This window comes from Betta splendens, chromosome 9 (genome assembly GCF_900634795.4).
Source record: "Betta splendens chromosome 9, fBetSpl5.4, whole genome shotgun sequence".
Taxonomy (NCBI): Eukaryota; Metazoa; Chordata; class Actinopteri; order Anabantiformes; family Osphronemidae; genus Betta; species Betta splendens.
In genome coordinates, this window is record NC_040889.2 from 19,859,650 (window position 1) to 19,877,534 (window position 17,885).

The 17,885-nt window shown below is 48.5% G+C and overlaps 1 protein-coding gene across 18 annotated transcripts in view; it reads left to right on the forward strand.

Moving 5' to 3' along the window:
• Positions 1–17,885, forward strand: part of mef2cb (myocyte enhancer factor 2cb) — a 62,884-nt gene that overhangs the window by 27,078 nt on the left and 17,921 nt on the right. For all 18 annotated transcript variants that reach the window (XM_055512040.1, XM_055512038.1, XM_055512041.1 and 15 more), the window contains exons 2-3: positions 1,936–2,167; positions 10,110–10,313. In XM_055512040.1, coding sequence (XP_055368015.1) covers positions 2,114–2,167; positions 10,110–10,313 — 258 coding nt within the window. In that variant the 5' untranslated portion in view covers positions 1,936–2,113. The remainder of the gene's footprint in view (positions 1–1,935; positions 2,168–10,109; positions 10,314–17,885) is intronic.

Sequence of the window (17,885 nt, forward strand, 5' to 3'; positions counted from 1 at the left end):
CAGATAGCCTCTTCACGGCTATTTTAGGTCTTGTTGTTATTATGATGGTGCAGTCCGGCTGTTGTCCTAACTGCCAAGCGCTGCATTTGTGTTTGTATCTCATTTCTTCCATAAGTGGGCGTCCACCAAACCATCAACTGGGGAAGTTTTCTGTCATGCATTTCATCATTGTTCATATTGTATTGTCTCATTGTTTTTTTTTCCCATTCTGGATGATGGAAGCCTTTACCAAAAGATGTTTCGTTATTTGTTAAACAAATTATATATTTACTAAGTCTGCATAATGCAATGGACAATAAGGACCCACAACAGCTTAGTTTTAGCATTGCGCTAAATATGACAGTATTAGGATTTTTCAGCAGGTACATTCAGGAAAAATAATAAAGAAACGATCCATAGACACGTTTTACCGCCACAGGCTGGACTGTATCCCTGGACGTTCCTATTACGCACTTTCATTATCAGTGTCCTACTCTTCATCACAAAGAGGTCAAGTGCATTGCAATCTGCTGTACTCACCTCAAGGGTTTAGAGATTTCTTGTGCTTTCTCATGCATGTTACTCAATAAATACATGGATTCAGGTTAGGGGAGGATGGTAAAAAAAAAAAAAGGAGAGGAAAGGAAGGGAAGTGCATTATAATGTGCATGCGCGCGTGTGGGAGCCTGCAAAGGAGTGTATGGGAAAGTGAGGAAGGGAGCAGGGGTGTACGAGAAAGAGAGAGAGAGACTGATAGAGAGAGAGACTGAGACTGACATGTCTTTTGGTGAAGCGGTGTCGTCTTCCACATCAATGTCTGATGCTTGTGCTGCCAGGTGCCGGAAATCTGGTTCAGAAAGGAGAGAAGAGAGAAGAAGGGGAAAGTAGAGAAAAAAAAGGCAGGGTAGATGGAGAATTTTTTTTTTTTCATGTGACGGCGCTGACAGCTCCCCTGCATTGCACTGAGCTTAAATAATGGGATGCTCATTTGCATAACGAGGGACGTTATCACCTCTACTGTCAAAAGAAAACACAACAACAGTTCTTCTGCTCCTCCCTGAGATAGATTGGGTTGGCCTACTTTAGCACTCTGGAGAGATGCACTGGAGCTCTGGCTTAGCCAAGCTCGCACAAGAACGTGCGTGCGGGCACGCGCGCGCGCACACACACACACACACACACACACACACACACACGCACACACACACACACACGCGCGCACAAAGTTTTTGGAGCACAGCTTTCTCCCTTGCAGTCAGCTGCTGTCCTGCACGAAGGTCCAGCACTTAGTCAGTGCCTTCCTCCAAAAGCTCCTTGTCATAGTCAGACTCTCCAGCGAGATTGTACAGTACAGCACGTCGGCGTTTTGTTTAAGCGCTGCCTCCCAGAAACCTCATTCTCCTATATCTCAAAAAAATGACTCGTGGCACCTCTCTTCTGTTTTTGCCAGAACCTGGTAAGACTCAGCTCCGCGTTACATCTGTATTCTTGTGCTGCCATTTTGGAGACGAGCCGCGGATCGCGTAAGACAGCGGCTGCGTCTGGCAGTCCCACTGTCAATACAGTGCAGCTTCGTGGGAAGAAACAAAATGTATTTCTCAGTCTGGAGGTAATGTTACAGTGTTGGTGATTAGAGCGATTAAGTTAGCGGCACTTCCAAAACACTGTCAAACTCTCTGTGAAGGAGGCGAGATCCTGACAGTGCTGTCTCCTCTCATACTCGGCGCCTCGGAAAAAAAAAATGCAAAAACTGATTTGCATGATATCGACAGTGAAAAACACAGCAGTTCTCACAACATTGTTGACAGATTCTTTGTCTTTCTTCACCCTCCCTTGTGGCTGCCATGATGCCACTTTTATTATTTTTTTTTCCTCTTGGTATTTTGCTATATTTCATTTCATTTAATGCTCATCCCGCCACCCCCCTCTCCCCCCTCCCCCTTGTCTTTCTTGCAGGTACGGATGCTGGAACCTTTGAGTTGATTGGAACAAATAGAAAGCAGAGGAACCGACAGCCAACGGAAAGAGGAGAAGAGTGAAGAGAGAGAAGACGAGATAGAAGAAGAAAGAGAAGGGAGAGGAAGAAAAGCATAAAGTTCTTTAGAAAGAGGAGAAAAAGAAAGAGACGGGGACGATGGGGAGGAAAAAGATTCAGATCACGCGGATTATGGATGAACGCAACAGACAGGTAAGTCCCTGGGGGATGGGAGGATGGATGAGTATGAGGGTGGGGGGAGGAGGGGGAGAGAAACACCCAACACCCCACATAGCCCTCAACACTGAAGGTCTTATGGGAGCCTGGGCAATATGTGAATTAGGGGGCAGAAAAGAGTGTGAACAGATAGAGCAGTCATTGTTCTGCAGACCCGGGTCTCCTCTTACCAACAAACCAGGATTTTGCACTGGTATATTTATAATTGGCAAAATCCATTCTGCATATCACTGCTGTGGGGACTTCATCCTCGCACCCTGCCACCCAGTTTAGCTCACCGGCCGTGGAACATTACTGGGCCCAGACCTCTGGAGGCGAAGACAGGCCTGGAAACCAGCCTGGAAGAGTCTGGTCTGAGCTAAATCAGCTGTATTTTTCCTTAGCGTAACACATTTTTTTAAAAAGCAGCAACACGTAGTAATTAAAAAGAAAAAAGTCAAACAATGGGATTGTTGCAAGGCGGTTCTGAACAACAGCTGGCATTACTTGAGATGTAATAAATTGTGGACGGCGTGACTCAAGCAGACACTACGTCTGTGGCAGGAAATAGATAGAGACAGAGCTCTCTCACTGCCCTCGAGGCCCACCATCGATCACTTCCTGTGGCACGACTGACCACTGACACTTTGTCAGCTTCCTGGCAGCCCAATTGGATCCATACGCTGCTAACGTGGCCCCTGGATCACAGGTCAAGCACGCGTGCAGCCTGCTTCATCGCCGTCGCCACATCTTTGCCGCCGTTTGACGTCCGCAGGAAAATTCCACGCAGCCGTTTCTCGGCTGCGGCCGCAGAAAGTGAGGGCTCATGGACAGGAAGGAACTGAAGCAGACTGTGACTGTTGTTACGAGGCAATTTCAATAAGTTCAGCGAGAGATAAAGAAATTGTTGGTAATCACGACTCTGCTGATACGCAGTGGGCGTTTGGTCAGAGATGCAGCACAGAACGGACCATACAATGGAGACACATAGAGAAGTGAGACAATACGCGGCTGATTATATTCTAAATAATGGAGCTGTCCGCAAGAAAGATGGACAAAGACAAAGGGAGAGAGAACAGGAGCACGGAGGTCACCGGGTTTGACACGAGGACTGAAGCTATCACATTGCCGCAGCAGCCGTTCCTCTTCCGTACTGTTATCTTCCACCCGCCGTAGACCCGACCCGCCACTCGCACGAGCCACTTCGGCTCCCGAGGATAAGGAGGGAAGGAGGGATACAGGAAGGACACCTGAGGGGAATCGATGGCTGAGATATCCGGGCTTTACTTACAGGGGGAGGGGGGGAGAGAGAGAGAGAGAGAAAGAGTTCAGGGAAAGGGAAATCAATAAATTTTGTTGTTTTGAGCTCTGAAATCATAGATTACTTGCTCCGTTAGTGTCGTTCGAGTTAATAAAATGATTCCTCCTGATGTGATGTCATCGGGTCATGTGGCAAACAGCACATCATGTCAACCCTCGGCCCAGAGAAGTGACATCACCACATTTTGTAGAAGCGGGCATCACAAGACAGGGACGGACGCAGAAACCTAAATTTTCTTCTCACAGGAAAAAGAAAAAAAAAAGAAAAACAACAAAAAAACGGAAGCGTTGGCTTTGCATATTTTCACTTCCTTTTTGAGGAAATGTTCCATAGCACAAGCCAAATAAACACCAGAGGAGGCTGACTTTCAACCTCAACATGCAGCGCAATGATTAAACGCATCGGGCGTGTTTTGAATGCTCCGATGTGTGACGATCCAGCACGGCTGCGAATCCAATGTCGGCGTCTAGTCCCCGTCGAGCGCAGTGGCACAAAGCTCCGTCCTGCAGCTCTGTCCGCGGGCCTGTCGGCGCTGCCTCGCCGCCTACGGGGCACCGCCGCCGTCCCTGAACGGGCCGCGCCGCGGTGGGCACAGGACCTGGCTCTGTCTGCGCAGCCACTCACCCCCCCACCCCCCCGGGGCACCCAAACACTTCCCCAGGGCCGGGGCAGAAGGACCAGGCCTCCCTGGTGTTGACTGGCTGCCCGACGCCCTGGACACTGGGCAGCAGTGTGTGAGTCCTGGCTCCGAGCCCCCCGACCACTCAGACCCTCTCCCGGCCGAGGGCACATGAAAGAGCCCCCTGTGCCATAAACTCACGGACTGCACACAGAGAGCAGACTCTGCTTCGCCGGCGCAGCCGCACAGGCGGGCGCACGCATCCGCGCTGCACGAAACGTACATAGGTGTGTGTGTGTGTGTGTGTGCGCGTCACTGTCACCGTGAGACAAATCAAATTTAAATTATACAATCACATGCGACTGTTTCGCTGCTGCAGCGCGGATGAATGAATACACATCAGCATATGTACACACCGAAAACACATAAATCTCTCTAGAGTCAGACTGAGGGGTCGACTAATTTATTGCAATTGGCTCTAATTAGTGGTACCTCTCCAGCCAGTACGCTCAGCGGGCCTAATTTAGGATGACTTGTTTGTGCAAATCTGTGTGTCTGTGTGGGACATGTGGCTTCCAGGGAGGGGGGGGGGCCCAGGACCAAAGGTTAAACATGGATCAGGTCATCGGTGGCAGGAAGTAAAACAACAGGATCTGCCGACTCCCGCAAACAACAGTCGCTCTAACACGTAGTCGGCTGGGAGATGCTAAAAAAGCTTTAGCGTCTTTACGTCTTCCTGCTAACGAAAGCGCCGCCGCCGCTGCCACCGCCGCGACGCGGGCGCGCTCCGCCTCCACGGCGGCACGCTTCCCTCTAATCAACAGCACTGGGGGTGAGAAAACGTGCGGGTGAAATTAACAGCAGGAAAATAATGAGGCCCAGAGGGTCGCTCCTCACCTCTGCACCCCTCCTCTAATTCCCTGTTTCCCACCTTCCGCCGTCTCCTCGGCGTCGCTGCCGAGACCCCCGCGTGGAAGGGCCTCGCCGAGCTCTCGCCTCCCCTCTCCGCTGCATTCCCATTGTCCTCCGCCTCCTCCGTGTAGTTCTTGTCGCGCTCCTTGTTCTCGCGTTCGTCGCGTGGCTCGTCTCACCTCACACTCACCATCCCCACCAGAACGGCTGGTCTAGCGCCTCGCTCAAGTTTTCTTTGTCCGATTATTTGGAACTTTTCATTTCATAAAAAAAAAAAATAGGAAATTATCAAATATATATTTTTTTAAACTTAACATTTATGAAAAAGAAATATGTGGGAAACATCAGGTGTAAAAATATGTTGTACTGTAACTGTGGGTGTTGTCTCATGAGTCATAGCCTTTTACTTTCTTGATAAACGTTGAGGGAACGGCTCATAATCTGAAGGTCATTTATGTCTTTTTGCCTATTTTCTCCCAGCAGCTAATTGTGAGCGGTGCTTGTTAGAGTTTATTTAGTAAAAACTGGGGTTAATGGGGTCACCTCTCAAAAGAAATTGCCAAAGAAGCTAAGCATGCGAGGACGCGGTTTATACGAATTTGTCCGCCTCACTTTAAGAAGAAGTTCTTTTTTATCTCGAATGAATTACAACAAAGCTATTTTGGTCATTGCGGCAACGAACTTGGGCCTCGCGATGTAACATCCAGTTTTTTTTTTAGCCGGTGGGTATATCTTTTTCCATTTGCGGTTTTTTTTAGCATAAACAGGAACATACAGTACAGAGAAGAAGCATGGCCGGCCATTTCAGGGCTGTAAGTGAAGTGCGTGTTTTAAGTTACGCACCTATAACTAAAATTGGCACAATTAGGACGGCGCTCCCGGAGTTTCGCCGGTTAGCTTTTAACCAGTCAAAGTGGACACGTTGAATGGAGAAATGTTTGGAGTCGGCCTCCTCCCTGTTGCTACTGTATAATGAAAGCGCTCAGAAAAAGGATGTTAAGTGGAGTTTTGAGGAGAGAGAAGAGCACAGCATATATTAGAGGTTGGACAAAGCCTCTTTTGTCGTAATGCCCCTCTTAACAGCTCCTTTGGCTGCGAGGCAGAGTTCAGGCCCAGGTCTCAGGCTTCTCTTATTCATTTGCATAAGCCCGTGTCTTCCTGCTCGGCCCCGGACAATGGGATAAGTGTTTGTCTCAAGACAAATTGTGCCGCTTCGTCGCTGACTGACGTGCGCGCGTGTTGCGCGTTGCACGTGTGCGCGTGTGGAGGTCTCCGCGCGGCCATGTTTGGTTTGCTAACCAGCACTTTCTGGTGCCTGTCTCTCCACTCCTCCTCTTCCTCCACCTCCTCCTCCCCCAGGGAAGCAGGCAGGAGGTGGGGAGCAGAAGCAGAGCCATTGTGAAGGGGAAGCCACCGGCCTCTTCCTGTTATGAGAGGAAATGCATACAAATGTGCTTCCTGTGCGTCCACCCCCTCTCTTCTCTCTCCTCCACATGCTCCTCTCTTTCTCGCTCCTCGCTTGTGGCAGAGTGAGCCACCATCCCTTCGTTCTTCTCATCCCTGTCTTCTTCTTCTTCTTCATCTTCTTCTTCATCTTCTTCTTCTTCTTCTTCTTCTTCTTCTTCTTCTTCTTCTTCTTCTTCTTCTTCTTCTTCTTCTTCTTCTTCTTCTTCTTCTTTCTCAGTTATTATGAACATGAACGTGCTTCTGGACGGATTAAGAAAAAGTTCGGTGGAATTTTTTTGATATTGAGCGGATGTGATGGCAACATGTTTGGGTGTGTGAACAGTCGATATCTAAGCGTCTAGACACCTCAAACTCAACACCCAGAGACAGTGACTGAGAGAATTTCTTTTCATCCCACTGTGAAAGCACAAACTAGTTGAGCATGGATTCCTTTTAACAGCATGTGCTGCAATGTCAAGCTCTTTGTTATTAAAGCAGTGGCGGAACCAGCTGCACAGTCTGACTCAAGAAATGTTTCAACAGGACGAGAAGAAAGACATATTTTATTGATTATATTCAATATGAAAAAATTAACTTCAAATATGAATAACTCTAACCCTCCACTTAGTTGTAGTTGAACAAACCTCCTGCTCTTTTTTATAAGCTTTAGCTGCGTTTTTTTTTTTTACTAAAGAAAATCTGTGAGATACCTGATCTGTAAATAGTTACACCGCGGTAGCTTCGGGGAACAGAGCGGTAGCTGCTCGAACGCAGGTGGAGAGCACTTGTTTACAGCTACTGTGTGGTCTGAGAGAGCCGCTTGCACAGGAAAGGCCGGCGGTGACATCATCAGCCTGACTGTCAATGGGCTAAAACGGTCACATGACAGCATCATGCGAGGCCATGAGTTTCCTCCAGCGCTGAAACCTAATGCCGAGCATCACAATTGCATAGCTGAGATACAGGACAGATTAACATGTTCCACACGAAGGCTGCGCCATCAAGACATCAGTTGTGTACAAGCTACTGTAAAACGCGTATGTGTGTGTTTGGGTATTTATGGACGTCTGTGCATTGCGTTAGTAATAAAATGTGATTTGGAGGTAGCAGGTTGTACGTGTCATATTGAGATGTGGGGGCGCAGTGTGATATTTATGTAGGTGTTATCATTTGGTCAGTTAAGGCTTTTCATAATCACACTCACTCTCTTTCCTGTGGTGTTGTTAAAGTCAGCCAATGTGTGAATTATAATATGTGGGAAATGCATGCACGGATCCTCATTTAAAGTGTGAGGATCAAGACAACTCGGATTCGGCTCCTCTTATTTGCACGTGGAGACAAGAAGCAGAGAGCGACTGTCTTCCCAGTGGCTTGTTACCTTACACCGTGTGTGTGTGTGTGTGTGTGTATGTGTGTGTGTGTGTGTGTGTGTGTGTGCTGATGTTTTCACAAACCTACCCACTAAGATGTGAGTGATGTGAGCCGCTGTGTGCCTCTCCCCTCTGGGACCTGGACCTCTGGACCTCGGGGACTCGGGCCCAGCCCGCGTTGCTCGTGCCACCCTTTCGAACACTAATGGCCCCAGCAGGGCGTGTGCCTGAGCGGGTGGGTGACAGCAGCGAGCCGTGTCCTGCGTCTGCCCCCGGCGTCCCCCTGCATCAAAACGCCGCGGGGGAAGACAACACTCCACATGTCCTGTTCCTGAATAACAACCTTGCGTCCTACAGTCCCGTCGTCGCGTTTACTCACTCGTGTACCGTTTGCACCGAACCACTTCTGGGCTTCGGAGCCTCATGTTTCAGTTTTAGGCTGCTTACGACGATTAATCTTGTTGTCACAAGATGCCTTTTGATCTGATGGCGTTGAGAATGAGCCTTGTTTTTTTTTTTCACATTCCACTATGACTCTGTAAATGTCAGCATGGTATTTAGAACCCAGGGGAGCATTCTCGCCTTGTCGTCGGTGACTGAGATGATTGTTTGTGCTGAGGTACGGAACCTTACGTTGCAAACGCCGGGCCTGTGAAGTACCCGAGCATCGTCCCTGTCTCTGGTTTCAGCATCTGCCGTGTGACAGATAGCGCCGCGTGATGGAGTGACATCACTGCGAGGCTTTTGATGCTCAAACACGGGATACTGCAGTTTATGCAAGGCTTTACCCACTCTTAGTACAGAGGGGAACTGAGAGAAAGACAGGGTGGATGCGAGGGTATAGTTTGATATTCAGTTTCCCTGGTGCATCCTGGGAGATATGATTTCAGGAAATCCAAAACTATCTATCAATACCCATTCTTCCCTATCTCCGCTTTCAGGCCTTGGAGTTGTAAAGAGAAAACGTGAAGGGCATTGCATGATAGATTTATGCCACAAATCTATACGTGCATTACTCTAATCTACCACACGCACATTGATTTCACGTTTAAAGGTTCTCTTTAGCCTACAGTTATATTTGTTATTACATTCACAGCATGTTAACTGAGTATTTTTTTGGCCCACTTAAGTGTCAGAAGAGAATAGACAAACATGCAGTTAATCAGCAAACTGAGATCATTAGCTACCAGCTGGGCACCGTTCTGGCAGTGACTCCTCTTTGTAGAAAGCTTTGTCAATAAAAAAGCTCCAATGTACATAATGCACTCAGTCGAGGAAGAATATAAAAGATATTTCAGTAGGAAAAAGAATAGAAAAGCCAGTATTGTTGGCAGTGGCACATTTTCTGTTCTTTCCCATGCAGCTGAAGAGCCGGCACACATGGTTTGGAAAGGAAACCAGGTGCAGCTCCCTGGAATTAACTCACTTTCACTGCTCCAGTTTTGATCCAAACAATGGCAGAATGGAGGCTGCTCTATTTAGACGATGTGGGCACTTGTATGCCTGTCTTATTAAAAACACCGGTCTTTGGCCTCGTGCACACGAAGAGAGAGAGAGAGAGAGAGAGAGACCCTATTAGAGGCGACCATTTTTTGTGGTTTGCGTTGAGCACATCGTCAGCATCACTACCAGCAGCTTCGGGCTTCGTCACTTCGTGGTTATTTATATCAGCTGCGCTTTGGTCAGTGTAAGAGGCAGCTAGCCGAGCAGCGCGACAACACGCATCGACGCCACAGTGGGAAAAACAGCGTGCCATTTATCGAGACCGAGATAGTTGCGCTCATGTGTATTTCCTTAATGCAATGGAAGAGCACGCAGGGGTCACGCAACAGGGGACGATTCCACCTGACACATGTTCCATGATGAACTTGTGTGGCCTTTGATGTACACCAATAACTGATCTGTCTTACCGTTATCTGTCTGAGACACAGTATTCTCAGTTCCTTAAACGCGAGCCCAGCTTCGTTTTTCCTGGTACTGTGGATAGACTGTTCAGCAGGGGCTGTTCAGCCATCAGCAGAATTCGTGTTTCAAGCCATTTCCCAAAACCTATTAGGTTTACTTGTTCCCTCATCACTGGGCGAAAAGGTCCAGGACAGCGTTTATTTATTGTAATTAAAAGATGTCTACAGGATTGAATTACAGGGGTGTCAGTGAAGTGCTCAATCATCTGCATGGGAACATAAATCTCTAATTTCTTCTTGCATTTACTGTACACATTGTTCTCATTCCGTCCTCTAAATGCTTGTCTCCTTCCCTTTTTTACCCCAGGTGACATTTACAAAGCGAAAGTTCGGCCTGATGAAGAAGGCGTACGAGCTGAGCGTGCTGTGCGACTGCGAGATCGCCCTGATCATCTTCAACAGCACCAACAAGCTGTTCCAGTACGCCAGCACAGACATGGACAAGGTCCTGCTGAAATACACCGAGTACAACGAGCCCCACGAGAGCAGGACCAACTCGGACATCGTCGAGGTGGGTTTCAGGAACGCGCGAGCGGCGCACGAGCGCAGATCCGCTCGCTCATGCAAACACGCGGAAACACAAGGAGACAGATGGTTACAGCATTTGTGACTCATCCAGCAACCCTTACTTCTCTCTTTTGCTCTTCACACTTAACAGAGTCTAAGAAATAATTGCTCCCATAGTTTGTTGGTCGTCCCTAAAGGTGCAATGCTAATATCTATCACGTTCAGAAAAGGTATTTTAGGACAAAACATATCAGAAATAAATAAAGTGCCTATTTAATCTGCCTCCTCGTGCTTCGGTGTGTTATCACATAGAGGCGGTTCCTCGTCGGTCTCATTCTCAGCCTGTTGGCTGGGTAATTACCAGCGACCATCTTAGTGTCTTGTCACCACCGATGTGCCTCTTAGAGGGAGATGTTGACCCGCCTTGCTTTGGACACATGTCACTAATGTGGTCTTAAGGCAAGGGTAAACAGCGCTGTCAGGTCAGCATCTAGACAGGCGGCTAAAGCAGGAAGCGACGCGTGGCTCCTTCAGAGTCCTTAAGCTCTCAACCGTCAACCTGTTATGCAACACACAAGCGCTTATGCCTGCATGCGTTCGGTCCCTCACATATGTCCGTATGTCCTGGGTGGCTAAGAAAACCCGTCCCATGATGAAATGCCTTCCTAATTCTTTATACTGCCCTAATAATTACACTGTGGTATATAAAAAGGAGCTGTGCTCATAGGTGCTCCTACAGTATGTGGATGGAATGGAATATTATTCTGCCCAATGCTAACAGACCAAATGAAAAGCGAGGGCCAATAAGATGAGGCGCAGGCATCCTCCTGGCACACAGGCACCCAGGGAACTGGCTGGTCAGGCAAACACAGGATCAAACGCCATGAGAGCTGTTGTTCTCTCTTCGTAAGGGTGTTGCTGGGCTTGTTGCCCAATCGTGCCAGGCCAGGCCCAGCAGGAGCGCTGCTGCCTTCCCAGATGGCACTCTGCACCTGACTGCAAACCATCCCAATGTACACGTTGCTTTTTAAACTCAACCACGTTGGAAATGAACGCGTCCTTTTCATTATCCTCGTCCCTTTGTGTCTGTGTGTGAGTAAACGGCACGTTTGTAGCGCACTGCTGACTTGATTGTTGTCTCGTATCCCTGCAATCTTCCATTTGGCACAGTCCAACACATAGTCTGTTACTGTGGCATATAGATCACCTGCTACAGCACTCAGTGTGTCAAGCATTTGAGATGTAAACCAAGACAATGGGCTGGATGCATTAGAAGCTCAAACAAATCCACAGGACACATGCTAATAACCTATGCAAAGCAATAAAGTATGTGCTTTTATTCCCCTTCTGTAATTTATATTATTGACAGTGTTAATGATTGAAGTTAAAAAGTAAGTAAATAAATAAATAATAAATAAATGTTGGTACAATAAGTTATTCATTTACTCATATTTAGAAATATATATAGCGCACACACTCATTTCCATATGTGTTACTAACCACAGATATCCTTTATACGCTGCCCCAACACAACTCAGGAAGAGAGTTGTCACGTTTCACCAAGTGTGTGTGATGAGAGCTGTGCTTTGAAGCTCTCGCCTTAACCGTGTCTCCATTAGCGAGCGCAGAATGGCCAACGTATGAACAGTGGTGTCAGGAGAAGATGCTAAAGAGCCTGGTGAGGGTGTGTGTGTGTGTGTGTGTGTGTGTGTTATGCAGCACTGCCTACACCGCCATCCCTGGAGGACTCTGAACGTCTCGCAGCGGGATAAATCGATGCGCGGAGGCCTTCAGCCTTCAGCCGCGGCGCGCTAACGGGATTGGCCACAGAGCTGACACCAGCACGTTTTGCATGGTCCAGAGGAGGATGTGTGGACGGGAGGGGGGTGCGGGGGGGACACAGGGCCGGGACTCCCCTGCTACTTTTTGTGTGCTGCTGCTAGGCTACGTTACAGGTGCAGGAAGGCGGGTGGGGGGTCGAGGGTAGGGGGGGGGGGGGGGGCGCTGGGATGGAGACAAAATCAAGGCATCGCTGCAACCAAGCAACAAACACGACAGTTGAAATGTGACGTCTTGAAATTGTAATTTGCAGCAAACCCGTGTCTTTGTCTTTAAAAGTATCGAGAAATGAATTCATCTGCCTTCTGTTGCTGCTGCGCCTGAAGGTGTAGTGGGAGGAGAGGCAGAGGTAGGGGAGCAGAGCTCAGAGTGTGGGCGGCTGGCATACAGGCCTGCTACATTAGCAATAAAGCTCTATGTAATTAGCATGTCTTTGGTTGATAATTAGCGTTGTTGAGAGAGTGGCACTGAGAGCGTTGCACAGCCTCTCTAGCTACAGCATGTTTACAAGAGGCTGGAGGGCTTTTCTCTCTCCCTCTCTCTCTCTCTCTCTCTCTCTCTCTCTCTCTCTCTCTCTCTCTCTCTCTCTCTCTCTATCCCTCGCTCTTTTTCCGTCTTTCTCTCGCTTTATTTTAATACAACATACAGAATCTGTAAGATGTTCTTGCAGTATGTTGGATCTATGTACGGGTCACCGGGTGCATGCGAGACAAGCGGCACAGCTCGAAAGACGGCATGGGAGGGAGAATGTGAGAGGAGCGGTAGGGAAGGTCTCGATGACTCACGGACCATCTCAGCTGGGAACGACGCTTCCACAAATATCTGTGAAAGCATAAGACCAAGGAACCAAGGCTAAGCCTCCACTGAACACAAGTGTGAAAACAAAAGAAACAGCTCTAATCGAAAATGACTTCACGTTATTACATTCATATTAAAACGCTTGGCACCCCGGAACCTATTGACAATCAGCTCAAACCGCGGCGGTGTTAGTTAGCGGCTCCTGTTTATTGTAATGCTTCGAGTGCTTCCACTTGATCCCAAGTCACACTTGTTAGTGGCATCAAAATTTGCAGAGACGTCCCCCAGGAGGAAACACGCACTGAACGCCGTGTTACCACCTGTTACATAAATAGGTGGGCAGGTCCACTTAATTAATGCTAATTGTTCAAAGAGACATCTGAGCGCATCCAGACTCTAGACGGAGTCCAAGTGCATCGTTCTGGCAGGTCTACAGTGCACTCTGAGTCTGGCTCCAGATAAAACAGTCAAACATGCAGATAGATTTCCTATAGTCGCTGACTGCCAGGCCGGTTTCCTGGACATGCGAACAGCATTAGTGGAGAAAAGGGAAGCGGTGTTGGGAAATGACAAGCAAATAGATCCCCCTCTCTCTGTTCCTCTCGTTTGAACCCTTGCTTAAGAACAACTGCTACGGGCGGCTTAGTTTACCAGTATGGGGGGCGTTAATTGCTGTAGCGGATGAAAGAGTCCTTTCTTTCGCCTCCCAACGATTGCAGATCAAACCTAAGCAGTGCTGGCTAGCGCTCGCTGTGATTGAACGGCCCCAAATCCAACAACACACCCGGGCCGTGCCAAATCCCCGCTCCGGCATGTGTTTGCTTTCTGCTCCGCTGAAACAAACAACTCAGGTTTGTGAAACAACTAAAAGGTTCAGCGAGCGAGCTGTGAGAGGGAGCCACTGTACATAACGGGGCCCGGCTGAACCCGGGAGGGGGGGGGGTCTACGCGCATGCACGCCATTAGCAGCCGTAGCCGCGGGCCGCTCGGGCCTGTGCGAGCGTGTGCGAGCGTGCGCGCAGTGACGACTGGCTGGAAGCCCGCGGGGTGGACGGCATTGCGGTGACCTCAGCCACCACAGCACACCATAATGCCACTGGCTCAGCAATCACATGCAGCGGCACATGGCTCAAGGTACTGAGCCGACCTGCCAATCCCATTTTCAGACGATTAGCATAATCCGAGAGTTCAGCTCACCCTGTAATTTTAAACCTGCCTCCTCGTCCACCCTCAACTTATTTCTCCTCCTTATTTCCCCCTGTGTCTTATGCTTTGCTCACCTAGAAGGGCTGCTGAACGAGAGGGAGGAGGGGAGGGGCAGAGGGAGGGATGAGTGCGAGAAGAGGAGGAGGGAGGGAGGGAAGGAGGGATGGAGAGAGGAAGGCTGGTAATTATTTCCAAAGGTCATTCTGTTAATGACTACCCGCTTGGCTAATGAGATTCAGCAAAGCTCCCTCACCATGTTTCACCCTGCGTATGTTTCACCCGTGTGCCGAGATGTGTGAAAAGCACAGGTGTGATTTCAGTCGAGTGACAGTCCACTGGAGGGAGGGTGGGAGGGAGAGTAATGGGGTGGCGACGGCAAATAGGGCTAAGTGAGGAGACATAAAAAGAAAGTGAGCCGAGCTGCTGCGGTGGGGAGATGCATGCGTTGCTCAGCGTTGTTTCATTTGGCGATCAAACGTCACTTTCCGCACCTTCCAGCGCTGCGGAGACTCATTTGGTTGATTTCACCCTCAAGAATTTGTTCGTAATTCAAACACCTTTTCGGGTTTCTGGTATCATTCTTGCGGATCGAGGGGGCATTTCCCTCTCGAAGGTGCCGGTGTGCTCGTGTTCTGCCTTCTTCGCTCTTGTGAAAACATTTTCCAGCATGTGTGCTATTCCGTGCGCTTATTTGGTTTCTAAACAGCGCGGGGAACACTCGGCTCGAGGGGTTTTTCTGCGTCGATCAAGACGCAGGATGACTTTTTCTCCAAAAAGCCACGTGCAGTAATTACTTCAGCTTGAATGACTTCGCTAATTCATCCTTGGTGACTTTTACATATGTCGGCATGCGCTGTGACGTGGGCTGGAGGTGAGGGGCCGGGTTGTCACGGTGATCACAGGGCCTCGGTGTTTACTAGTGAAGACAGAGATCAGTGACACGACTTGTTTTTCCCTGCGAGCCGGGGGATTAGGTTCTCAAGCTGCTTTGACTGACTAAGTAAATTAACCTTGTGATATCGGCAAGCAGTCGAGCAGTTTGTTCAAACAAAGACATGGAGAATTAAAGGCTGCACGTGCTGTAGCACAACCTGAGATACAGTACAGCGCTGCACGGTGAGCAGGCGGGGGAAACTGGGTGCAGTCTACAGAAAGAGGCTCAAAGGTTGCCGCCGCTCCGGATGGAGCGATTGACTGCTCTAATGCGACAGAGGTACAAAACAAAAGGCGTCCATGTGTTTCTCCGTCTGTATCTGCGTCTGCTACAAGTCATTACACTTCCCTCAAACTTGACTGTAACTGGCAGCATGCGCCGAACTACCCACATGAAAAACTCGTTTTTTCAGACAGTCAAAATAAAGCATCACCCACAAAAGAACCACCGACATCAGCCTTTGTTATTTGATGTACTTTTTTTTAACTAATAAATGCCTCAAAAAGTGGTAGTGGTCTAAAAATAGTCTGTGGCGAGGCTAAAAATAGTCACCTAGTTGGCGGTCCTTGCTGGGAGAGGCTAGAAGAATAGGCTTGGAATCTCTCTCTCTCTCCCTCTCTCTCTCTCCCTCTCACCCCCCCCCCCTCCCTGTGTTTGAAGCGGAGTGGGTGGGGGTTGTTTTTGAAACACAGTGAGTAAGCGAAGAGTCAGGGTATTCATTCAGCCTCTGTTTCTCTCCTTCTGTCTGAGGATCAACCATGAAATTGCCCCCGGTAACCACACGCACAAGATCCTCGCTCTAAGACCCTGCAGTGCCCATAAACATTTGATCTCTCGGATGAAGGGGTCTATTATTTAATTCTCTTCACATTCGTTTTTTTTCCCCCTCCCATTCCGTCCCTTACAACATTGTGACTGGCCGCCATGCACAATTGTTTCTTCAGTTTCTGTAAAGTGATGGCGATGCTCTCTGTGCAATTAATTACATGTTATAAAGCATGCATGTGACAAGTCACAAACCCTGAGAGGTGTCAACCTCACATGTCACACGAGTCCCTAACTGCACATCTGCTGAAGGTTTGGAACACATCTGTGTGCAGATATAAAGAGAGCAGCTCTACTGAGGCTCTATTTTATTGACTATACGTGTCTTTTATTTTCTAAGAGTCATAAAATACAAGATACGATAATATATATGATCTACAGGCTCCGCGTCAGATGCTTGCTGGCCAGAAAAGCAGAACCTCAAACAAGAAACTAAGTAGCACTTGGATCCTTTTCAGAGGTGTCTTTTAAGGTCAATATACTGAAGCGGAAGTTTGAGGTACAACAACAAAATGAGGTTTTAAAATAGCCTGTTTGAAATGTGCCAATATGTGGTCCCTGTGGTGTCGAGCAGTGAAGAAGGCAGGCCACTTCTGAGGCCGCGCTGCCAAAAGGCTAGGCCTTTCCACTACACAGCCCAAAACAATTCACTCCAGCCATTAAGATGAAATGATGTCTTTGAATCTATTTGTGGAAAAGTCCGAATAATGAACATCTATTTTTATCGATGGCATTCCCTGCCCTGCCTGGAGCTTCCCCTCTGGCCTCTGCCACGAGTGCCGCTCTGGGTAGCGTGTGGAAACTCAAGGTCACAGCATAGAGGTCAGCTGGGCGGCCATTGTTACCCGGGGCCTCCCTAAGGCTCGCTTTTCCTGCCGTGGCACCGCACGATAAGAGTCAGAGGGACAATCGACGATAAGGGATGATTGGTGGGTCAACAGTGACAGAGCAGTGGCTGCAGTGGAGACGTTTTACCAGTTTTACCAACAGCCACCCTGAAACAAGCGAGGCGTTTTCGTTGAGGCCTTCCATTATCGGTAATGCCCCATGGTGCAGTGCGACTTAGCAAAGCAAGCATAAGAGCGCTTTCCACACGCTGTATAACCCTAGCAAATCGATTTTGACGTTGAATCAGAAATACATATACATGTAGAGCGCTTCCTCTCATTTAAATAAAGACGTGTTATGCAACCGGGGTGCAGACGGGATGAAAGATGGGTAGGTTGAGGGTGCGGATACAAGTGCCCTCTTTATCCAGTCTCACTGAGCTGGCATTGTGTCTCATAATGTCTATCTGGGTAATTATACAGTGTAGCGACTACTCTGAATGACCACTTTGTTCCCAGGCCTGGGATGCAAACAGTGTTGGATTCTGACATGTGCTTAGTGTGTGTCTCTTCCATATGGGAAACACTGCACCATCTGGTATTGTGCTGTGTACTGGCTAGCTAAGACTGTCTGTCTGTGAGTGGGCTCTCGTCTGCAGCGGGCTCTTCGTGACGCTGATTCTAACACATGCGCTATCACAGTGGCACAGTTTGGAGAAATGTGGAGGAACCTTGTTGCGTACACTACCCTCGCTTTCTGCCTCCTTTCTTTTTTCTAACACTTTTGTCCACTTTTATTTTGCTCTACTTTGCACATATTTCGAAAATGATTTATTTAATAACGGTAATTACACCGTTAACCGGCTTTTTACTCAACCCCTTTGCCCAGATTTGATGGAGCATCCGCTTTTGATTCCCGTTTAAAGTGCGGCGGGACACCAGCAGCGAGGGGCTTCAAAGCCACCGAATTACTAGAAAGTCAGTGGCGCAGGGGGTTTTCATGTGTTGCCTCACCAGTGCATAGAGATGCACAGATGATCTCTGAAGAAAAAGAAAAAAAAGCTGGCAGGGGCAAACTGTGATGTGAGGGTCCCATTTCTCAAATTGGTAACCTACAAAATCAAGCATCTCCCCCCCAAACCCCCTC